The sequence below is a fragment of the Electrophorus electricus genome, chromosome 4 (genome assembly GCF_041902795.1).
Source record: "Electrophorus electricus isolate QZ-2024a chromosome 4, ASM4190279v1, whole genome shotgun sequence".
NCBI classification, from domain to species: Eukaryota; Metazoa; Chordata; class Actinopteri; order Gymnotiformes; family Gymnotidae; genus Electrophorus; species Electrophorus electricus.
The window spans coordinates 5,198,535-5,223,471 of record NC_137500.1 but is presented as its reverse complement, the minus strand read 5'-3'; the positions used below and the strand labels follow the sequence as shown (position 1 = coordinate 5,223,471).

The window sequence follows — 24,937 nt, the reverse complement described above, 5'->3', positions numbered from 1 at the left end:
GTGTTGAACTTGTCTTTCAAGTCCCTTTGTTCAAACCAAATATCTACACAGCCCCCACATCTAACCCTGCAGTAACATCCTATATTAATTGCCTCTGAATCTGTTTTTCTAGAGTTCTCCACAGCAGACATCATCAGAGCATAAGCTTGAGGCATGGCTGGATGCTGTCGTCTTTTAAATGCCCTTTTTTTCTTTTTTAAAGTAATTGCAGTTATAATTCAGAGAGAATAGGACAATGATTTTAGCTCTCTGAAGGGGACCCCATCGTAATTAGGAAACAGGGAAAAACTTTATATTATAGGAACATTTGGCTGGTCCCCACAAGGAAAGTTTACACATAAGCAACTTTTATTTGAAGAAAGACCCCCCAAAAAGTGACAGATAGTCAGATTGTAATCCAAGACACATACGTGTGTGTGTGTGTGTGTGTGTGTGTGTGTGTGTGTGTGTGTGTTTGTGTGTGTGTGTGTGTGTGTGTGCGCGCGCGCGCATATGCATGTGCACATGTGTACATGGATGTTTGTCTGTGTGTGTTTGTCTGTGTGTTTTGTTCCTGTTTGCTGATGTAGTTGGAAGGTGCATCCCCCTTCACGCCTCAGCCAGCAGAATGTGTTCAGTCTGACTTGATGGCTCATGCACTTTGAGCCTGAGCACAGGAAGTATGCAGTGGAGCCTGAGACTTGGCACAGCTGCACAGTAGTAGTAGAGCTAAGCTTAGAGCACAAAATACTGTCATTGTGTTATAGTATTAAGATAATCGTTACTGTTGTATACTTGAAGTAGGTATGAAATGACCATGTCACAGTATATTATGTGGTTTTTCATAGCTGACTCTCATATGTTTCTTGTATACAAGGTACAGTCAGCCCTCCATATCCGCAGGTTCCGCATCAGTGGTTTAAACCAACAGATTGAAAATTCTAGAGAAAAAAAGAAAGTTCCAAAAAGCAAGACTTAAATTTGCTGTACCAAGCACTACACTGAATCCACACTCCAGAGAGAGAGAGGGAGGGACTGAGAGAGAAAATGAATTTGTATTTTCTCTGTATAATTAGTTTTTCTATGTGTACTTGAATTTTCAATATTGTTTCATTCAGCTTTTTTTCTTGCCATTATTCCCTAAACACACTATAACAACAATTTACATATCATTCACATTGTATTATGTGGTGTTAGTGATCTGAGATAATTTAGAGTGCTTGGGAGGAACTGCATAGGTTATTTGCAAATACTATGCAAATACATTGGCTATAAGGGGCTTGAGCATCCAGGGATTTTGGTGCTGGACTTATCACTCTCCCCGTGGATACTGAGGATCAACTGTATATACAAGATTCTTTTAGTTTCATAAAGTTTTGCTCTGCAGCATTAAATAATGCAAAAAGATTTTAAGATGTATTGAGATTATACTGAGAGTAAGTGCTTACGTGTGTGCGCGCTTCTCTTTTTTATCCACCAGAGGTCTCTGTTTCCATTGCTGATCTTGTTCCTCCCGTGCTCCAGTTTTAAAACAAGTAACCTCTACAGCAGAAAAGCTGTGTTTTGTTTTGCCTTTCTTAAGTGCAGATTTTTTTCTGGCCACAAGACACATGACTTGCATCTGTAAAATGAAGGTTTAATTTTCATCAATATCTCTGTATATGAATAGTTTTACCATGGCGCTGTTTTTTTTTTTTTCTGTGGCTGATCTTTTACTGTGTTATGTTGCAGCATGTGCCTGTATTGCTGGACAGTGTGCATGCACATACATGCATGCTTTGCTATAGTGTGATCTTTATGGATTACTATGTTTAAATGATGCCCTCCATATGTGCAGAGACCTGCATGAATTCAGTGCATACAAAGCAAACTGGTTTCTGGGCTAAAAATATGTGCTTTGCAGTATTGAGACTCATTTACTCTGTGTGTGTGCGTGCATGTGTGTATGCGTGTTTTTCTCAGAGGGGTGATAAACCCAGTGCCTGTGTCAAAGAGCAGCCGTAGCAGTGCTCTGCAGTGTGTGCATGTGGCCGAGGGCCACAGCAAAGCTGTGCTCTGTGTGGACTCCACTGACGACCTCCTTTTCACTGGATCTAAAGGTCTGACTCGGGACTCTGATGGCTACTTTTCACACAATCCCTTTACCCCTGACCTTTTCTTCTTTGCTTTCAGTTGACTCTCAACATGTGCTGTTATTGTGCAATATATTCCGTTCTCTCATTTCCAACTTTTGTCTCTGACTGTTTTGATGGTTTGAAATGAAAATAAATTGCCTCCCTTCCCTGCTGATAGTGTTTAATGGCCTCTTAAGATGAGCTTGTCCATCAGAGCCCACTGCTTCACTTTATTTAGCCGTAATCTTTGCGATGTTCTTCGAATGAGCACAGCAGATGTTCTTTCCTCCAGACCGTACCTGTAAGGTGTGGAACCTGGTTACGGGGCAGGAGATCATGTCTCTGGGTGGGCATCCCAACAACGTTGTGTCTGTGCGCTACAGCTCCAGCCTGGTCTTCACCGTCTCCACCTCCTACATTAAAGTCTGGGACATACGCGAGTCAGCCAAGTGCATCCGCACACTCACGTGAGATCCCTTCAGAACTATATCTGCCATTAAAAAACATTTAAAAACTCAGATGTTTCAGTCAGTATTTATTTCCTGGAGTTCCCTAACTTCAGAGTGCCATTGTTCCTAGGTTTTATAATGACTTGTTTTCTTCTGGCTGTTTCTCGGTGTGTGTCTCAGGTCTTCTGGCCAGGTCAACGCAGGTGATGCTTGTGCAGGTAGCACTAATCGCACAGTGACTATCCCCGCAGGAGAGAACCAGATCAACCAGATTGCCCTCAACCCTACAGGCACGGTGCTCTATGCAGCAGCTGGCAATTCTGTGCGCATGTGGGACCTGAGGAGGTACGCCTGTTTCTTCACATCTCAGTTCAGAGCAGGCGAAAGTAGAGCTCTGTGTGCTGTGATACAGTGGTGCTTGAAAGTTTGTGAACCCTTTGGAAGTTTCTATATTTCTGCATAAATTTGTCCTACAACTTTGTCAGACTTTCACACAAGTCCTAAAAGTAGATAAAGAAAACTTAATCAAACAAATGAGACAAAATATTAGGTTCTGTTATTTACTTAGTGAGGAAAATGATCCAATGTTACATATCTGTATGTGAAACGTTTGCTTTCAGTATATGGTGTGACCCCTCTGTGCAGCAGTAACTGCATAGTAACGTTTCTGAATTGTTGATTAGTCCTGCACATTGACTTGGAGGAATTTTATCCCATTCCCCCATACAAAACAACTTCAACTCAGTTATGTGGTGGGTTTCCTCCCATGAACCACTTTCAGGTCAGGACTTTCCCTTGGGCATTCTAAAGCCTTAACTTTATTTTTCTTCAACCTTTTCTTTGGTAGAACAACTTGTGTGCTTAGGGTTGTTGTCTTGCCGCATGACTCACATTCTCTTGCCGCATGACTCACGTTCTCTTGAGATTCAGCTCACGGACAGATGGCCTGAAATTTTCATTTAGAATTTGCTGGTATAATTCAGAATGCATTGTTCCGTCAATGATGGCAAGCTGTCCTGACCCAGATGAAGCAAAACAGTCCCAAACCATAATACTACCACCACCATGTTTCACAGAAGGGATAAGGTTTTTATGCTGGAATGCAGTGATTTCCATTCTCCAAACATAATGCTTCTCATTTAAACCAGTAAGATCTATTTTGGTCTCACCTGTCCAAAAAACATTGTTCCAATAGCCTTCTCGCTTGTCCATGTGTTCTTTAGCAAACTGCAGATAGGCAGCAATGCTCTTTCTGGAGAGCAGGGGCTTTCTTCTTGCAACCCTGCCATGCACACCATTTGTTGTTTAGTGTTTTCCTGACTCATGAAGAATAACTTTAACCAATGTGAAAAAGGCCTTAGTTGCTTAGAAGTTACCTTGCATTCCTTTGTGACCTTGCAGACTATTACACAACTTGCTCTTACCATGATCTTTGTTGGTCAACCACTCCCTGCGGAGGGTAGTAATGGGCTTTAATTTTCTGCACTTGTACTTAATCTGTCTGACTGTGGGTTGGTGGTGTCCAAACTCTTTAGAGATGTTTTTCCAGCCTGATGAGCATGAACAACTTTTCTTCTGAGGTCCTCAGAAATCTCCTTTGTTTGTGCCATGGCACACTTCCACAAACGCGTTGTGAAAATCACTATGTAGATCCCTGTTCTTTAAGTAAACCAGGGTGCCCACTCAAATGTCATCAAATTATCTGCTAATCCTAAAAGTTCATATATTTTTGCCATTCACATATATGTAACATTGGATAATTTTGCTCTGTAAGTAAATGACAGAGTTTAATATATTTGTCTCATTTGTTTTATTATTTTTTTTCCTCTTTATTTACTTTTGTGACTTGTGTGAGTCAAATTCATGCAGAAATGTGGAAACGTCTAAAGAATTCACAATGTTTCAAGCACCACTGTACATGTGCTGCCATTCAGGGACAGTAAACCAAAATGTGAAAATGTTATTTTACCATCACAGAGATTATGCTGAACATAAGCTATTTTTTTTTTGGTTAAAATGATAAGAAAAACAAACATAGGCACTGTGTTGATATACTGTGATATAACTGTTGTTATTATTATCTTAAATTATATGGTAATCTGAATGAATAATGTATCTGTTTGCATGTTGCTGTGTTTGTGCTCCTCAGATTTGTCTCAACAGGGAAGCTTGTCGGTCACCTTGGACCAGTCATGTGTTTGACTGTGGATCACTCTGGCAGTGGCCAGGATCTGGTCATTACTGGCTCTAAGGATCACTACATCAAGGTGTGTGCGAGTGCTCGGCGCATGTATGAGAGAGAGCAGGAGAGAGGGGGACAGCGACCGAGATAGAGAAGGAGTAGCTGACAGTCAGCTGGAGATACCATAGTAATATATGCCTGTGTGTGTATGTGCATACACCTATATGCTTTTCATTTCCTTCATGTATTTAATAAAATCTGTAAAATAATTGTATAAAATGTCTAAACTTTCAAATAATGCTAATAGTTGTATTATTATTTGATTTTTAAAAAATGCTGCACTTTTCCAGATGTTTGATGTAACGGACGGAGCCGTGGGCAGCATCGGGCCCACCCATAACTTTGAGCCTCCGCACTACGATGGCATCGAGTCCCTGGTGGTGCAAGGAGATGGCCTGTTCAGCGGCTCCCGGGACAACGGCATCAAAAAATGGGACCTAACTCGTAAAGACCTCCTGCAGGTGAGCTCAATAAATCCATATCATGTTAGCTGTAGATTAGAGAAAAGATTGCTGTTTAGTCAAGCCATAAGTGAATTCAGTCAGAGCGTGTGGCACTGCATATCAATTATGGAGCTAAATCAATGGGTTAGACTTGTGTGAAAATATATCACAGTGCAGGGATTTTGGCTTTGTCCTCCATTCTCATAAATCATACATTCAGTGCTAAATGTCGTTCAGCATACTCAGCCATGTCATGCAGTTTCTTTCAAGCAAAACAAACTCACATGAAATACAGAGAAATGCAGTGTGCAAACGTGTCCATTTTTGATAAGTCTCCAGCAGGTGAGATATGAAGTGCTGTAGTTCTCCAACAACTTTCCATCTCCCTTTCACGTAGCTGATCAGTGTGGAGCAGACCATGGCCATAACTGAATCTCACATCGATCCCACCTTGTTCATCCAGATTCTATGGCTTCTGAACCTGCCCCAGTTTTGATATGAGATGCTAAATGCTTTCATTAGGTTCGAAGTCTGATATACAACATAGCCATGAACACCCCAGATGTGTGGCAGTTTTTCACAGCAGTGAAGGAGTCAACAGAGCTCTTTGACAGAATGACCTCTCGTGTGTTAGCACATGAGTTGTAGGGGAAAAAATTTAAGTGTGTGTGCTCGTGTGTGTGTGTCTGTGTGCGCGTGCATGTGCATTCATACTGGGTTGGAGCAGCAGGTCCCTAACGCCCATCGGGATTGGGTGTGTGCGTTGGGAGTGGTCCCTGGCTCTCCAGCCCTACTCAGCGGTTGTAGGGGTGGCGTGCTCAAGCTCTGGCACACGGACACCTTGAGCACACTTGGAGAGCTGCGAGGCCATGAGAGTCCAATCAACAGCATTACCACCAACAACAGCTTACTTTTCACCGCCTCTGAGTAAGCAACTAACCCCACATGCATACAAGCATCTCTGTTATAAAGTAATCTGTTGCCATAGTTACAGTTTTTGCTTTCACTTGTTTTTGCAGTGATCGGACAGTAAAGATCTGGCGTGCGAGAGGAGGCCTGGATGGAGCCACTGACATAACTGACACAGCGGAAGAAGTTGCCAGCAACTGACTAGCCTGTTTTGTGACTGATAATTACAACAGTGACACCATTGCTAATGCCCCTTTGCACTTTGACCACTCCAACTAAAACTGTACACCCGGTAAATATTGAGAATTCAGCAGAGGAAAAATCACTAAATAAAAATGGATGTAAACAGCCCAGAATCTGAACCATCACTATGGTTCCTCTTTCCACGAGGGCTCTTGAAACCTTTGTCTTAATAATGTGATCACTACAAAAAGCTAGCCTCATGGCACAGTAAGCTTATTTTGAAGACTGCAATGCATCTTGATCATCGGGAACCACTGGAAGAACCTAAGAACCTTTCCGTACACGGTTTAGTTGGACACAAATGGGAAATCCAGACATTCTGTAGCTGGCTTCAGTAGTCTGGTTCTCTGACCTCCTACAGAAGGCTGTGGACCTACACCCTGTGCCTCTAGAGAGATCTGCAGGCATCTGTTTCTTTGCGCATGTTGAGTAACTAGCTTTTGTGCGAAGTGGTCTAAGTGGAATCACCATGCCCTTAAATTTCTGTCCATATGTTTCAGCTGTAGGATCGGTGCCTGCAAATCATCGGCGACGAAAGAGTGGGACTCGCCTCTACTAGAGACATAACTTACTGATAAATCCTATGACAAAACATTATTTAGATAGTGGAACGAGAGATAATTCTCTATCTTCACTGGTTATCCCGCTTTTCTTATACTCATTCAATCTTACTGTCATTTGGAACTATCTGTTACTACTAAGTACACTCCAACTCTGTCTCTCAGCTCCTTTGTGAAATATCCTTGCTGCTAGACCACCACTCACCTTTAAACCTGTCTAGAAACCTCTCTGAAATGCCTGAATGTGCATTTACTAGCATAGACACACCTATTCAAGATCCTGCCCTGTGAATATGTATGTGGATGTAAGAATGACATATTATAATCTGTAAGCATAAAACCATCAAGAGCAATGATATCTCTCCACACCTGGTCTCTGTGTGCTGGTTTACACTTCCATGTACTCCCCTTTTGTGATATGCAATTGAGAGGTTAATGTGTACATGTTCACAAAGTGGAACTATACCACTCATATATAGTCCTAGTGGTTTTATTGTAGTTACAGTAGGTAAATTCAGTACGTTGTGTAATATGAGGCTGGTAACTGACTAATATGCTTGGATCACGCATGGCTCAAACTCAGAAACAGTGGACCAGAATTTGGGAAGCTGAAATGGCACCGCAACACTAAGAACCATGTCCATGTCCTCTCCCTGTATGGTATACTCGTGTCTAGTGATGGTCTGGCTTATTCTGGTCACATTTAAACAGGATGTATTTGTGAAGTCCTGGGCTTTCCCTGGAATTTAAGCCGGCTGACCCCTTAGTAATTTGAATGTCAGATGCCACTTGAATTAAATGCCATCTGTCAAAAACCACTCATTGCCAGATGTGTGTTGTTATAAGGGTAAATTTGATACTGTGAGAATGTGATGCACTGGATACAGCAACATTTGTGTATGTATTTATATAGATACTCATTAGCCACTTTAGAAACACCTTCTGCAGGTGCACAGAAGGTGTTTTTTTTTTTTATGGTGAGCAATGAGTATATATACCTGTGTGTGCATTTCTGTGCACGCTGCATTTGTTTATTACATAGAGTAAACTATTATGTGTTTGTAGGTGGTCATAAAAATATGCTGATTAATTTCGGCAGGAGGCCATTTTTTATCCACTAGGGGGAAGTGTTGCAACTCTATTCATGTTTCAGTTTGGTTCATGTCACCTGTGATAGTGTGTGTGTGTGTGTGTGTGTGTGGGCGTGTGGTCTGTGTAATGGTGTGAGTTATCCTTCAAAACAGCTGTCTCATGTAGAGCTGAAATGGATACCTTTCTTTGCTTGTAAGACACTTTAATCTATGTTATCCATCAATATGCAGGTGTTTGTCTTCAGTCTCACTTGCCTCTCAATATTATCATAATGCGGTGGCACCTGGGTTCAGAACAATGACATGGTTGGATAAGAGGCAGACTCAAACAGCAGCCTGGCGACTGCTATCTCTCTGCTGCTAGTTTTGTGGAATGGTCCTCGCAAGCAAATCATGGTGAAATATTCAGCATTTTGGTTTTTGAAGATGGATCTTTCATTTCTGTCTCAGTGGTAACGTTAAAATGCCCATAAAACATGACATGACTATTTTAACTAATCTGAGCAGGTAAATTATTTATGAAAGTGTAAAAAGGCATTTTCTCTGGTAGAAGTTGCTCTATGCTGTTAGTTATGTCTGCATATTTTTTTCTGTAATTCTAATGCTTCAAATAAAATATTAAAAGTTAATAATGTATTAGCACAAATATATTCCATTAAAACAACTGGATATAATAACTAATAGTGTCTCTATTTAATGTCTCTATTTTTAATCGGGGTAAGCCATTACTACCCCAGGGAAACCGGAATCTCCCTGATGTTGTTAATTAAAACTCATCAGCATGTGAGTTATTAGAAACATCTTTCTGAAGAATGATTAGAATCTGTCCCATGATCAAGTGATTATTTCTCATTTCCACAGCCAGTATCCGTCATTAACATTTAGATTGCTGTATGAAGAACCGATTGCTATTGAAGAGAAAACACGAGGCTAAACTGCTCGGGGTGAATGAATGGCAGACAGCTGGGTCTGTATTTTGTTCACTGTATGAAGGTGTTTTTTGCTTTGGCTTCCTGGGCTCTGGTGGGTGCTGAGTACCACACACAAAAAATAAATTGTTCACCTGGTTCTGTTTTGTGGTCATGTCAGGCTCTTGTAATTTTGCAACAGTTCTATTTGTAATGTCATTAGCTGTGGTTAAATGTATATGTGGGTAATGTGCGTGATGAAGAGAGGAGAAATACTCTTTTTCTTGTTTGATTCCCTGGGCATCTTTGTGAGTCTGATGAAAGCTAAATATAGAAAGTGGTCACAGTCCTTGTATGCCATCAGACCTGCATAACAGAAAGATGGCACTGCTGCAGTCAGAGGCCAACTCTCCCACTTTATCTAAACCCAAAACAAAGCAGCAGTTTCTCTCTTACATTTTCTTCCATGTTTATGGAGGTTTGTGTTTGTGTATGTATGTATGTATGTATGTATGTGTGTGTGTGTATATATATATATATATATATATATATATATATATATATATATATTAAAGCATGTTTTATTTCTGCATGTATAATAAAGAAATTGCTGTAACGATGTCCTTCGCTGATACATCCACTGAATCGTTTCGTTCACCGGAATTCTCTGTTGCTTAAATTCATAGCTCGCCTGTGACGTAGCGTGTGAAGTGGTGTGGCTCCCTTCAACACAATCAAGTCTCTCGGTGCTCCACCAGTGTAGACCGGAGTTCAGGATGAAAACCTTTTTTTTTCAAAGGCTTTCTTTGTAACAAATAAAGCCATGTGTTCAACGAACAGTTTCCCTAGTATGGCGAAAATTGGTGGTTTTGACCCGCTCATCGCAGCCATCCCCGCCACGAAAGTTGAAATCACGGTTTCGTGCAGGTGAGTGACGCGCGTGGATTCTGGTGGACTTGCGTGTTAGGGCGCAGATTTCTCTGAAAACCAATTACACTAAATGTGAAAGGTTTTGTGTTACAATATTGCAGCTTTGCATGTTTGCTTATTAACTCTATTCGAAGCTCATAACGATGCTTGTGTCATCATTTATTTTCAGTCTTTCCATATTACCAAAACGCGTAGCCACGTATTTGCAGAGGTAGGCTACTTGCAGTCGTCTTCTTCCGATAATACGTTGCACCTGACTGCTCCCATAAAGGGCGTGGAACCTACATTTAAATGTGGTCTTTTAATTTCAAATATCTTTCTGATGTATATTTTTCCGTAGTTTTATCCGATAGAATGATCGCATTTACTAGTTCCAGCTACCTCCAACCATGCCTTAAGAAGTCACGAGACAACTTCTTCCATCATCAAACCCGCATCAGCTCTGCGTGCATTTCTTTGTGCAGATTACCTATAGCCTACAGGGTTGATGGCGCGGGTGTTCAGGCTTTGCTTGTGATTTTGATTCGTATATTGCAGTAATTTCTTAACTAATCCACTTCGTCCCTTCACAGATTAATTAGGTTGCCCATTATAGGACATTTAAAGAAAGTCCAACAAGGTGATTTCCGCTCACTGGTCAAACTTCATCTATCCAAAGTAGCATTTCATTACATATGTGGTCACACAACTGAAGTGTACAGGGAAGGACAACTTGGTGTGGAAAAAACCCTTAGCAATTGATTGTTGGTGTCCAGTGGATGCAGGACCTTGGGGGATGTAACATAATGCAACAAATATTTATTTCTTTATATATTTATTTATATCAATGTCCTCTGTTTGTTTTTTTATGACATTCTTCAATTTCTTGATAAGAAAATCAATCAAAAGCTTACTGCCATATATATGCAGGGAGTGAATGCTGACTTTCAGTGAGAGGCAGGAAAAAGAGCAGCTCTGTGTTCACCTGAGATGATTACAACATCATCACCATTTTGATTAGACTAATTAGCGAACATCCTCCTAATCACCCTGTGATTGAAATACTGAAGCTATAGATTGTGATTATAGCTTTATTCTCACCATCTGTGATCCACCTAATGTCTCCTCTCCAGACACACTGGGTCCCAACTCACGCATAATAAAAACCTTGCATGTTAGCACAGTAATATTAGTTTATTTGTAAACTATCCACTATTTCACAAAAATATAAACCAACAGGTTTTTTTTTGTCTTTTTGATGTAATATACTAATCACTTTACTCACAACTCTAATATTCCTTTAGTCTTTGCAGAGTGCAAAGTATACTCTTTAGAAGTCTCTAGAAACTTTGTGTGTACTATCTAGCTATCTATCTATCTATCTATTGATCTATGTGTGTGTGTGTGTGTGTGTGTGTATATATATATATATATATATATATATATATATATATATATATTACATATATATATATATATATATATATATATATATATTACACCCATACCCCCTCATAATTTGTCATATATGCAAGTAGTCTCTAACTCAAATCTCAATATAAATAAAAGTTTAAATATTTATAAATTATTATAAGTAATTATATTAAATAGCTCAATTTAACATTTTCAGAACATTAAGATTAGAAAGCAGCTTCTTTAAACAGTGTTGGCTTTAGAAATGTACATAAATAACAAATGCATGTTTTCAATTCAACTAATTTCAACTGAATGTACTATAAAATATTTTTAAAATAAGATATTGTAATGTAAACATACACTACATGACTAGTTTACAAATACACTAGTTTACAAATACACATGTCTAAAGTTTCCTAACCTGAACTGGTGGAAATGTCCTTCTAAATTTCTCTTTAAGAGTATGGGGAGCTAAAATACACTCTGCCAAAAACCACCCATTAAAGAAAGGAGAAGCATGACTGTAAGTGATTTTGCAACTAACTTCATTTTCATATGTGAGACCATGAAAACTGCAGTGATGTTTTTCTGACTGCAGTGATGTAGAGAGTACTGAAAAGCTACACTCAGGGGCCACTGTGCAGATATAAGTACAAGTAACATGTATTCCTCTGAGGCACTACTTGGAGAGTTTAAAAAGTACACCATTTTAAATAGCCTACTTTAGAAATTTGTGTTGCAGTTTTGGGGCTGTGGCTATTTTTCTTCACATACCTTCTTGACAGATGAGGAATGAGTCTGCACAGCTTAATACCATGCAGTCTAAGTACTGTGAGACTGCAATTTGCATTTCATGAATGATTGAAGTTTCTTAGCATGGTGATAATAATGGTCAGTATATCCATTACTGCTATTACTGACCATGTGTGCTCAATGAAATGTTTTAAATGTATTCATTTGCAACTTAACCTGGTCACATTTAGAAGACAAGGCAGTAAAAAGTAAAGTGTATGTTTAAATTTAGACTAATATGCATGTAAATGTATCGCAATTTAACGTTTTAAGATACCAGGAAAAAGCATGTTGGTGCATTAACTAAAAAAGCATTCAATTAATTACAACTGTCTGTTGATGTTATTCTCAGATGGCTTGTTAATCTGTGGTATCTTAATGTACTTGACTAGTAATCAGAAGGCTGCCAGATCAAGCACCATTACTGCCAGGTTGCCACTACTGGGCCCCTGAGCAAGGCCCTTAACCCTCTATTGCTCTAGTTGTGTTCACTCAGAATTGTATAAAAGTGTCAAATAAATATTTGATACATTCAGATACTAACATATTCCTTTATCCTAATCACAAAATGAGCAATTGGCACAAAAGCCGCGCCAGGAAAGCTTCTGAATCTACTAGTATGTTAGAGCTAAATGTTGCTGTACTTTATTATTGTTCAATTTAGTGTTTTGTTTGTTCCAAGACATCATTTAGTGCAGTGGCAAACAGCGATATGATAGGACTTTATAGTTTTAAAGCTAAGGTTTCTTTGTGACATCTAAACCTTACAAATCCAATGTGACTGTTTTATAATAGTCCTTATGGAAAGAGGGTCTCTATTGACTTATGTTGCCTTTGTATATTGAAGACTGCAGTCTAGAGGGAATCTGATCAATACAGCAGAACCACACAGAAAGAACAAAAGAAGAAACAGAGGTAGCCAAAGCCCAATGACTCTGACTTGTCTTTTAAAAAGACAGTAATAAGAGTCTTCCAGTCCATCAGTCAGAAGAAAGGTAAACACATACAAGTGAGTTATCTGAACCAAGCTGATGCTTACATGCTTAGAGATATTCTAAAAAGTCATTCTCATTCTAAAGTAAATTATGTTTCAGCAATCTACTGGTATGTTTGCAGCATTCCATTGTGCATTAATATTCCTGTGTGCATCCAAGGTCTGCTGACAAAATAATTAAAGTGGACTATTCCTTTAATTCCATGGCAGTATAGATATTTTTATTAACCCATGTTTCTCATTCCCTTTAAGTACTTTGAAATGTTAATTTCTACCCTAATGACTGCAGACATCAGTGATGATTCTTACTTTTCCCCCAGAGGCATGGAGATAATGATTAAAAAGATATGCAGAGTTTTCCTGACACAAGGCTTTCCTTTACAAATCCTCTTTAGAAGCCCACGTTATGGTGCACCTTAGCTACTTACCTTCTAACCTACAGTACGTAAGCTGTTTTCTCTGGCTTCTAATATGCATGTTCAAATCATTACTGATGCCCATGGTTTCTTATCAGTGCTGTGATGGTGCACATATCAAGAATAGTGAGTTTGGGTGTTATAGTGTGTGATAAGTCTGTTTTACTCGCCGGTGCCATGCTGGGGTAAAAGCAGATCAAACTAGCTCTGCTATCCTCCCAGCAATAATGTTGACCTGTGAATTTCATTACTCATAAAACTGAAAGATAAATTTGTTGTAAGAAAATGTCAAAGGATGGAAAGGTACTGGAAAGGATGTCTACCACTTATAGTGGTGTGAAAAAGTGTTTGCCCCCTTCCTGATATCTTCTTTTTTTTTCATGTTTGTCACACTTAAATGTTTCACATCGTCAAACTAATTTAAATATTAGACAAAGATAACACAAGTAAACACAAAATGCAGTTTTTAAATGAAGGTTTTTATTATTAAGAGGGGAAAAAAAATCTGTGGCCCTGTGTGAAAAAGTGATTCCCCCCCCCCCCCCCCCCCCCCGCCCAATTTCTCTAGACACACCCAGGCCTGATTAAATAGGACCTGCCTGACAAAGTGAAGTAGACCAAAAGATCCTCAAAAGCTAGACAGCATGCTGCGATCCAAAGAAATTCAGGAACAAATGCAATAGATCTCATTTAAAGCATATCAGTCTGGAAAAGGTTATAAAGCTATTTCTAAAGCTTTGGGACTCCATGAAACCACAGTGAGAGCCGTTATCCACAAATGGTGAAAACATGAAATAGTGGTGAACCTTCCCAGGAGTGGCCGGCCAACAAAAATTACCCCAAGAGCCCAGCGACGACTCATCCAAGAGGTCACAAAAAACCGCACAACAACATCCAAAGAATTGTAGGCCTCACTTGCCTCAGTGAAGGTCAGTGTTCATGACTCCACCATAAGAAAGAGACTGGGCAAAAATGGCCTGCATGGCAGAGTTCCAAGACGAAAACCACTGCTGAGCAAAAATAACATAAAGGCTCGTCTCAGTTTTGCCAGAAAACATCTTGATGATCCCCAAGACTTTTGGGAAAATACTCTGTGGACTGATGAAACAAAAGTTTTGGAAGGTGTAGGTCCTGTTACATCTGGTGTACAAGTAACACTGCATTTCAGAAAAGGAACATCATACTAACGGTAAAATATGGTGATGGTCTGGGGCTGATTTGCTGCTTCAGGACCTGGAAGGCTTGCTGTGGTAAATGGAACCAAGAATTCTGCTGTCTACCAAAAAATCCTGAAGGAGAATGTCCGGCTATCTGTTCGTGACCTCAAGCTGAAGCGCACTTGGGTTCTGCAGCAGGACAATGATCCAAAACATACCAGCAAGTCCACCTCTGAATGGTTTAAGAAAAACAAAATGAATGGCCTAGTCAAAGTCCTGACCTGAATCCGAATGAGATGCTGTGGGCTGACATTAAAAAGGCAGTTCATGCTCAAACCCTCCAATGTGGCTGAATTACAATTCTGCAAAGATGATTGGGCCAAAATTCCTCCACAGTGCTGTAAAAGACTCATTGCCAGTTCTCAGAAACGCTTGATTGCAGTTGTTGCTGCTAAGGGTGGCCGAACCAGTTATTAGGTTTAGGGGGCAATCACTTTTTCACACAGGGCCATGTAGGTTAGGATTTTTTTTTTCCCCCTTAATAAAAATTTTCATTTAAAAACTGCATTTTGTGTTTACTTATCTTTGTCTAATATATAATTTGTTTGATCTGAAACATTTAAGTGTGACAAACATGCAAAAAAATAAATAAATCAGCTACAGTGGTATCACACCACTGTAGCTGTAATGCGTAGGATGATATGGTAGGTGCTCGCCTCTTGGTTGTGATTTAACAATTTCTTTATGGGGACCTCTGGATAAAGACTTTAATATATTGTAAGGGTGATTAAAATATTGAACATCTTCAAAGCTCACAATTGTTAGTGTACAGTCTTTGGTTCTGTTTTATTCAAAACTTAAAAAGAAGAAAAGCACTTTTAAAATATGAAACGTGTCCTGCAAGAGCATGTACTTTATATGCACTATACTTCTTCAGTCCTTTGTGAACCGTCCTTATTAGACTATATGGTGGTATATGTATGTAATAACATTAATGCATATGTATCTATGAATAGCTTGCATTTGGAGGGCATCACAGCTCAAACCACTAGAGGGCGAGATGCACTGTGTGATGGGACAGGTGACACAGGTGTGGTGTTTTATAGATACAGGTAAAATGGGAAAGTAAAGAATTTCAAGTGGTGATGTAAATGGAACAGTTGGGAATTCTTCTGACTGATTTATAATGCTCAGGTTATATAGTCTCATAATGGAAGCTGACATTTGTCTCATAGTGTCTGAGACAGTCTATTGATTATCAGTAGAGACTCAACTACCCCACACAAGTTTTGTTGGTAAATTGTATAACTGACACTTGAATAATAAATGTCAACATGACATATGTTCTGATTGGACTTTTTGTACTGGATGTATGTTAAGAACATTTCTGCCCACCTGAGCAAGTGGCTGCAGGCATCTAGTTTGCCAGCACAGACAACATCTACACTAAGGGTGGCGCGCACACACATTCACATTGTGCATTCAGTCAACAGTAAGGCAGATTGGGGCAGGGTATCACTTATTATCAGATTCCGTGGTGTAATCAAATGGGGAAGCTGTGTATGTGCCCTGACAGACTCCCTCTCACCCACAGCCACGCTGGTGTCACTTAGTGGCAGCCTGCTTACGCTCTATTAGGTACATCACTCCCCATCAATCGCTCTCACAATCAGCCTCTCTCATGATTACCAGGGCATTCAGAAGAGCCACACACCTTTCATTTCTAGGGGCTGCTTGACTAAGTTCCTGGTTATCCTAGGTTGGTCCTGGATAAAGTGGCTTTTAATAGCAGACTGAAGGCTTTCACATCATGGATGACAGAAAATTCCTTTCTTGTGCCACAAATCCACACCACAAATCCACACCCTAGCCAGAAAAAGGGTTATGAAAGGTTTATGTCTTAATGTAGGATTTGGCATGGATTCAAACAGTGTGAAAAGCCAGAAGAGGTTAGGGTATTTGGGGGACAATTCACCTAGCCATGCTGAAACTTTGATCTAGACCTTTTCCTGTGGATCTGGGCTCACTTTGTCTGCCATAGTGAATCTCGTTTTTACTTTCAAAGAATACATATGATTGATGGCATTATACCAAATACCCCTCAATTTTGAGTTGTGCTTGAGAGGTTGTATGATTCTCTGGAAAGAAATGAGAAATGTGTGTGTGTGTGTGTGTGTGTGTGTGTGTGTGTGTGTGTGTTGGGGGGTGGGGGGGGGGTTGAATCATAGTAATATATGCCTTACTTTTCTATTTTTCATCACAGCCCCAATGACATTTTCATGAGTTAAGCTTAGCAGCGGTGTGGGGCTTCTGGTTCTGTATCTCATTTATGTAGACTAGAACCACACAAACTGCACTGAAACTCTCAATCAAGAAATGTGTATTACAGATTGAATCATGTCTGAGAACAATTTGGGTGAAAACCAGCACAGCTATATACAGTCACATATTCCTTCCCTCTCTCTCTCGTTTTACCCCAGAAACCTGCTGGACAGAGATACATTCTCCAAATCTGATCCAAGTAAGTGCTTTGTTCTATGCCATACATAAGTATAAGATTTATATATACCGGTAAAACTGCTAATGTATTATATTAAGCCAGGCAAAGAAATTAGGCATGACCAAATGTAAATGTCTGGAAATCAAGATTGTGTGTGTATCATTTTGTTTGCAATATGTGTCTGTGCACTTTTATGGAGGATCTGTTGGAAAGCATTTTGTTATGGTAGTATGTTCACTCAAACAGTGTGGATTAGTTTGTGTTAGTTAAATAAGACTCATCATATTTTGTATTTTTTAGATTTTGGGAGTTTCAGTGCAGGTGAAAGTGCACAAAACACCATGCCTGCTAGAGTGCATGTGTGTGTAGTTAAATGTGAAGGTGGTTTTGTGGATCTACACATGGATTCCATGCAGCCTAACACACGAAACTGTATGTGTGTGAGTACATGCTTCCCATGGGGGATCCAACTGTTGAGTGCCAGCTGATGATGCTCTCTGACATTCCCAGCTCTAATGAACATACAGACATCTGTCACTGCAGGATTTTCATCATTCACTTTCATAGCTTGGATGATTTCCCTGGCTCCGACTGAAACACACATGCACACACATACACACACTGTTGTACCATTTTTATATTACCTTAAAGCTTCTGTTAAATGTCTGCTTAGCTGTTTTCTAACTATAATCCATCTTGTAAATTGACCTTTTCAACTGTTTGCAGACTTTTCTCTCCTAATTTAGAGAATAGGGGAACTGAACAGAGAGAGAAAGCATGTACAAAATACCCTCTGGTGATTCCTTTTTGACCTAAAGCATTGGGGATCATGAAAGCAGTGGTGTGGAGGCATGGCAGTATGAAGCTTGGCCATTCTGCCCATCTTCTTATGCAAGCAGGCACTTATGCTGAGTCCATGTCTTAGCAATGCTGACGTGACTAGGCCAGTTGCACAGGATTAGAGCACCTGCGTAGACTCTCTGATCAAAAGACACAAGTTTCAGAGGCTCTAGCATGCTAAATATAGATCCACGTTCACGGACAACAAGCACTGTGCGCATGTGCACGTTTGTATGTGTGGGCGGATGTATGTGTCTGTTTATGTACATCTCCATTAGTGGGAGGGAGCTGGTATTTTCCATACAAGGAACACACTATGAATACCACTGAAACATGTCTATGTGTACACAATGTACTAGCCAGCCGACATTTTTTTTTTTTTTTTTTGGAGGGCATTGGCCAATGAAGTCAATTATGCAACATTTCAAGTATAATGTTTTAGATGCAGAAATTATTTAATAAAATTAGTGCCATTTATTGCCAGTCAGTGGTTGAATAGCTAGCTACCTGCCATGCATTTACCTTTCAAAAATGATGAGAAATCTGAATTAGTTGGGACCAGTGGAACTCCAGGATAAGGGCTGGGACCCCGACGTCCTTTTCCAAGACCCAACACCTGTCCTTGGGGCTGTACTAACAGGTGCTGAAGGAAACTGCCCCAGTCATGAAAATCAAGCAGTCTGTGAACAGCATATTCTGGCGACCCTTCAATGTCAAGAGGAGGCGGAGCAGCATTGTGAGAGGCATTGCTCAGTGTGCCTGCAACATAAGACTGGAGTAGGCACACATGGATGTAAGAGGAGAGATTTGATGAATGACAAATGGAAATTTCGGTCCTCCAGGAGTCTACAGATGCAGAAGACATTCTGGAAGAATGTTCTGCTGTCTCAGAGGTTGAGTGTAATCCTGAAAGGGGACAAAGCAGACAGCTTTGGACAACTGATCCACTATAGTAAAATTGCAATATTATTATATAGATAGATAGAATAGATTCAGGAATGTGCAGCATCTTGAGTTTGTATACTGGCAGTGCTTTGGAAGTCTTAGCTTAAGAACAGGTAGAGTAGGAGGATATGAGTTAATGAATGTCCTTGGACATATCTTCCCACCAGTACCTATGGTAAATAAGTCGGAGAATCTTAGTTTCACCTGTGTCCATAGATTAGCAAGGAGTTGTCCCAGGTAATTAATTGGTCAGACATATTTTGAGGCATAGAGAGCTTGTCAACTAGACATGTAACAGGGCAGGATTTTCAGATAGTATTATCTTATTCTCCTTGTCTAGATCCTACTGAACAGTACCCATGATGCAGGGGGAAAGGAGAATAGGTGCAGAAAGAGAAGAGGGCATAGGTTAAGGGGTAAGGGGTTCACCTGATCAGGTGATGTCACTTGACCAGTCCCAACAGGTCTCCCATCTAAAGCTTGTACCTAGAGGTTGTGTAGAATCAGTATGAAGGGAAGACCCAGTTGTTCCACCAGACTCTGGTCAGTAACGTTCCTCACAGCTCCTGACTCAATTTGGAGCTGTAATAACATAAGGAAGCTTTCTACAGTGGAATTCTAATTACAACAGAAAGGGGTGAGAGCTTCATTTTTCTGCAAGCATACTGAGCACATTAGCATGTGCTGGAACTTCAATGTGCGTTCATGGTTTTTCAGCATTGCAGATCTTTAGGCAAAATTGAAAATAACAGAAATGATGGTGAAGGTGTCCATAGTAGATGCACATGCCACCATATCTTCACCTCATCTTTTCTTCAGCTCCAAGTTGCATGCTGTCCAACCAGGTTCCCTTGGGCTCGTGGAAAGGGAAAGAGGACAGCTGTCCAAATGGATGAGTGAGTTGAGGGTTTTTGAGGTGCCTTGACAAGTCAGTTTGATAACTGTCTGGACAAAGACCTTTGTGGTACACAATCAAAAGTGCTGCCTCGTTTCACCATACAACTCAGCAGCATCAGCACATGGTGACTCATGTGAGAAGCACATAGAACATTAGAGTAAGAAGCCCAGACAAACATGCAGATTGCATAACAGAATGTAGAATGTGCCTAAATGTTCAGCACATGCCAAATGATAAGATTGTCTTACATGCTGTACTGTTGGCCAATTACCTATGTTCTCCCCTCAGCTAATGTTCCTAATTTTAGCTACTGTTACTGATACTAAATCATATAGAATAAATGTGTAAATGGAACTGGTGTTTTCTATCATTCATAGATAATATTTTCATAGATAATATTTTTAGCTATCATAGCTATAATGTTTAACACCAATACTTCTGCAAATTGGCATTTTATCTAGCTTGTAACTCATGTTTGACAAGATTGAAAAACCTTTCAGGTTAAAGGTAAGATTTGCTGTATGCTGTGAGACTTGCAGTATGTAAAACTAACTTGCTTGCATCTTGCACCTAAAACTTCTGTTTTTTTAAATAGATAGATTTAAATTTAAATCCTTGAGGAATTAAATGGCTAATTAATCATCTCATTGAATGCAGAATGAATCTAACAAATTTCTAAATATTTTTTGTTGCTGTTATGTTTGCTTATAACTGAAATTGTGACAGCAAGCAAAGTTGCAGTGTTTGTCTTTCAGGTTTAAGTGCTGCAACATCCTGAATACAAACTGATTTCTGATGTGTGTAATAGTGTTTGGTGTCATCTGTGCACATTCACCCCTCTGCACTCAGTGCCCTTGGTCCAGACTACCTCTTTAACTCCTTATTCTTTTCTCCTGTGTTCCTGTAGTTTGTGTGCTGTACACTCAAACAGTGACAACCAGGGAATGGACAGAAGTGAGTGTGTGTGTGTGTGTGTGTGTGTGTGTGTGTGTGCATGAGACCTAAAATTACCCACCTGATCACCTATAACTGTGATTTACATGATTACTGCTGCTAAGTGCTGAATAACTAACTTTAACCATCCTATTTCCCCCAAAACAACTGAATTTACATAGAAAAATTTAGGATAGTTTAGGATTGTGAAGTTGTCAGTATAAACTGATTATATAGTGAGTTACTAGTCTGAATTGTGAGTACCAGTGAGGTTATATGTTCTGTTTTTGTCAGATTTTGTCAATATTCTCCACATGTGACTGTATTTGCATGTGTTCCATATAGTTTGGGAGAACAGAGGTCATCAATAACACTCTGAACCCTGACTTTGTGCGAAAATTCATCCTTGATTATTTCTTTGAGGAGAGGCAGAACCTGCGCTTTAACCTGTGAGTATAAGTTTCATGCACATGAGGGGATGACTACATGATTGTGTGTTGTAACAATCTTTGATGTTTAATTGCTATAGAAATTTTAACTATTATGTAAAAATCATTATGGCTCTCTTAATAAGACAAGTGTTCCTGTATTTTTACATGTGCTTCAAAGACAAAATGTTTATAATCGAGAAACTGTAGAATATAGAAAAAATTAGTTTACATACACAGATGCATATAAACATAAACATACCCACACAAATGACCACTCCCATACACAATCAAGGCCTGGTAGCTTCTGGTTTGTTTGCACTCACTGAAGCATATCCCATAGCATTCCAAACATTATATTGACACATTATTCACTTCTGTTGCCACACACACACACACTCACTTTCTCTCTCTCCACTGAAGAATCTACAGAGCAGTTCTCTGATTGCAGGAACAGAAGGACCCTAGTCCACACATATATAATCTGCAAAGTATGTCAAGCAGTGTCTCACTCTGTCTGCATCATAGGGAGTGCCCTGTGAATATTTATGCAGCGATGGGGTGTGTGTGTGTGTGTGTGTGTGTGTGTGTGTGTGTGTGTGTGCACGCGCACATGAATAGTGAGTGCTTCTGATCAAGGCAGGCAGGCAGGGCTGCACAGATCATTAGGCACATATGTCCCTTCTGCCCTAATTATTTTAATCAGCTCTGTGCTGCTTCAATTTCACAGCCAATATTAGGCGTTATTATGGCATGATTTGGTATGTCTGTATGTGTGTGTTTAGGGTTTTTTTCTCAGTTGATACCTTCCCAAACACACTGATTATTTCTACAGATGTATAACATACAATTTGAGAGATTGATTGTGTTTGTAATGTTATACATTTGTACATTTCTCCTGTGCGTCATGATCTCCCCCATTTGGTGACAGGGTTCCACTTGTCGCAAATAGCCAAGTGGTTTTGTTTTTTGTTTTGGTCTCCATCCTGTCTCTTGTTTTGTTCAATGTTTTCACCTGCGTTTCATTTCCTCCAATCCAGTTACGTATATTCCTCTTCTTTTCCTTTTTTTGTGTTGTTGGTCATTTGTAAATAATCTACCTTGAATTCTGTGTTTCTTGGTTTATCTATTGCCATGGTTTCCTCTGTCTTTGTTATGCTTTGTAGTTTTGTTTTTTGTTTTTTCCTGGATACCAGCATCAGGACCGTGGATTATGTTTAGGATGATAATTTTGGGCTTGCCCTTACTAAACATTGCTCACCACTGCAGTTGAGTCCTGCCTTTACTCATTCAATATTACACTGTGCTGTTGAAGCCTGCAGACCTTAACTCATGAGATAAATTGAATTGATATGTCTACTTTCCTCTGAAACAAAGCTAACCCCCGATGTCAATTTACCTAACCAGCACTGTTGTCTATTTGTTAGAAAAAATTAAATTTCATTTACTCTGACAAATTGTTTACAGCAACACAAACATATAGGAGCATAATTATAGTTCACCACATTTCTCACCAAGTCTTCAGATAGAGGAAGTTCCATATGGGTTTGGGTAGTAGTGTGTGTGTGTGTGTGTGTGTGTGTGTGTGTGTGTGTGTGTGTGTGTGTGTGTTTGGGGGGTGGGGAGACATTATATAACTGGGGCTTCTCTTACAACATTTGCAACACAGCTTAAAAAAAAAAAGCAACGTTTCAATCCATAATATAGTTATGTATAGTATAATGGAAGGACCCAGTAAAAAGGTATTGAACATGATAACTGAAAGGGCTGTCCTGGGGCCTTTTTGTCTCACCTGACCATGCATTAATACTCCCAGTAATCTACAAGCTTCCCCATATGTTCTGTAGCAAACTTCAAACAAGCTTCAGCGTGCCTTTACTTCAATAACGGAGTCTTGTGCACTGCCTGTTTATTCCTCTATAACACTGTCCTCAATGTTTCCCGGTCTTTCTGGAACTCTCTTTGAGGTCCTTGATTCTTGGGCAACGCTTCTGACTAACTTTCTGACTGCCCAGTTTGAAATCTGGTCAGGAGCTCCTATGCATATCTGGTTTTTGGTCGAGTGGTGTTCCTTTGACTTGCAGATAATGGCACCAGTGGTACTTATAAGAACCCTCTGTAACCAGTGCCATTGCCATTATTTGTTTACTTGCATTGAGAGGTGGGTACCCTGTTTCAAAGATGCACTTACCCAGCTGATGCTAAGGTAATTAGGTAATTAGTGGAAGCAGCTACTTTGGTATTTCTTTCTTATTGTCTTCAATATTTGCATTCATGTGTCATTCAACTTTATTGAACATAACATTTTTATGGATTGGATTGTTTCTTTAGCTGAGTATTTGTATTGATTAATATCAATGTAGGGTCTATATTTTTGGATTAGCTATAATGGAATATTTCTATTAAAAATGTTAACAATGAATGTTTGTTTATTTCCCTCATTTACTGTTGTAAGACAAATTAAACCCTGTAGTGCTTTTTTAACAATCATTTTACATTTCATTATTAGCCTTTAAAAGTCTTTACATGCAAATTGTTTTTTTTTTTTTTAAAGGACACCTGAACACACCCAAACTGTAAGTTAGTAAGTACTTTAGTCATGAGTAAGTCACAAGTACTTTTGCAGGCTGGTATCACAGAGTACTAAACAGGCTGGTATCACACAGTACTAAACAGGCTGGTATCACACAGTACTAAACGGCACTGCCATTGCCATAAGGAGTGCTACAGTAGCACAGGCATGTAAGAGACAGTGAGGACTGTTGAAGTGTTCTCTGTGTATTACAAGATTTGTGGTCGAGACAGGGAGAGTGTGTTGACACTAGCTGAGGGGGAGAGTACTATGTTTTGTGCTGCTGGACTGGCTGAGAATGTTCCAGAGTCACTTTCACTGAGTTTCTTAACTTCCCCTCTAGGTATGACCTGGACTCAAAGAGCGAAAACCTGTCCAAACATGTAAGTGAGTGATTTGTGCTTTACATTCGCCATTCGTTCATGCGTGTCGGGTTATTTCCTATGTGCGTTTTACAAGCGTGTGTGTGTGTTTGATCAGGATCATTGATCATTGATTGATAAATAGATGTGCATAATATGTCACTCAAGGCAATTATAAAAGACATTTTTCAATGTTGTGTTCTCCTAATTTATGAACCAACCATTTGAAAATAATTTTGTTTTGACCCACAGAGCTTTATTATCTACAAGGTCAGACTATTAATTGCTAGAGTATGGAATGCATTCTGCTAGAGTGTGAAATGCATTATTAGATGTCTAGTCACTCACCATTCTCAAGCTGTTTTCAGATGTGAACCTCATGGACCTGACTACTATCTTGCACACGTTTCCACACTCATTTAGCAGGCTAATTATTGTTCATTAAGCAGATTTTATGAACCTCTCACTGAAATGGAGGAAACTCACATGAATCCATAAAACCAGTATCTAACAAATGGATATGTGTTTGGATTCATGTAAAAGACCTAAAACAAAATGGAGATGACCAAAATGGAGGCAACCAAACCGCCTGGGATGGACCAGGAGGGTTTCTTCCTAGCAGTGTCCTTGTTAAAATTACACATGATACAATGGATTGGGGATTGTGGCTTTATCTGCAGAGTTTTTCTCCTCTTCAGCATAGCCCCCTGTGCTGTGCATTAGGAGCAGACTCAGTGAAAATGAACATAGAGGCTTCCACATCCACCGCTGAAGTTTAATGCGGTTGGTCAGTTGTAATAAAAATTTGGTTAATGAATTAGTGATCTTGAATAAATA

At 39.6% G+C, this 24,937-nt stretch overlaps 2 protein-coding genes across 23 annotated transcripts in view; both read left to right on the top strand.

Moving 5' to 3' along the window:
- The window catches only part of kif21a (kinesin family member 21A), a 36,018-nt gene extending 27,311 nt beyond the window's left edge, over window positions 1–8,707 (top strand). For 16 of the 19 annotated variants that reach the window (XM_027003215.3, XM_081711922.1, XM_027003207.3 and 13 more), the window contains 7 exons: window positions 1,942–2,078; window positions 2,386–2,560; window positions 2,723–2,887; window positions 4,692–4,809; window positions 5,075–5,245; window positions 5,955–6,154; window positions 6,247–8,707. In XM_027003215.3, the coding sequence (XP_026859016.2) occupies window positions 1,942–2,078; window positions 2,386–2,560; window positions 2,723–2,887; window positions 4,692–4,809; window positions 5,075–5,245; window positions 5,955–6,154; window positions 6,247–6,337 (1,057 nt within the window). In that variant the 3' untranslated portion in view covers window positions 6,338–8,707. The remainder of the gene's footprint in view (window positions 1–1,941; window positions 2,079–2,385; window positions 2,561–2,722; window positions 2,888–4,691; window positions 4,810–5,074; window positions 5,246–5,954; window positions 6,155–6,246) is intronic. The other 3 variants (XM_027003209.3, XM_027003216.3, XM_081711927.1) reach the window with 1 other exon arrangement.
- A 960-nt stretch (window positions 8,708–9,667) lies between these two features.
- The window catches only part of cpne8 (copine VIII), a 34,769-nt gene continuing 19,499 nt past the window's right edge, over window positions 9,668–24,937 (top strand). For all 4 annotated transcript variants that reach the window (XR_014123088.1, XR_014123089.1, XM_081711929.1 and 1 more), the window contains exons 1-5: window positions 9,668–9,865; window positions 17,103–17,143; window positions 20,713–20,759; window positions 21,084–21,187; window positions 24,082–24,121. Coding sequence is in view for 2 of the 4 variants with exons in the window: in XM_081711929.1 (XP_081568055.1) it covers window positions 9,762–9,865; window positions 17,103–17,143; window positions 20,713–20,759; window positions 21,084–21,187; window positions 24,082–24,121 (336 nt within the window). In the remaining 2 variants the exon portion in view is untranslated. The remainder of the gene's footprint in view (window positions 9,866–17,102; window positions 17,144–20,712; window positions 20,760–21,083; window positions 21,188–24,081; window positions 24,122–24,937) is intronic.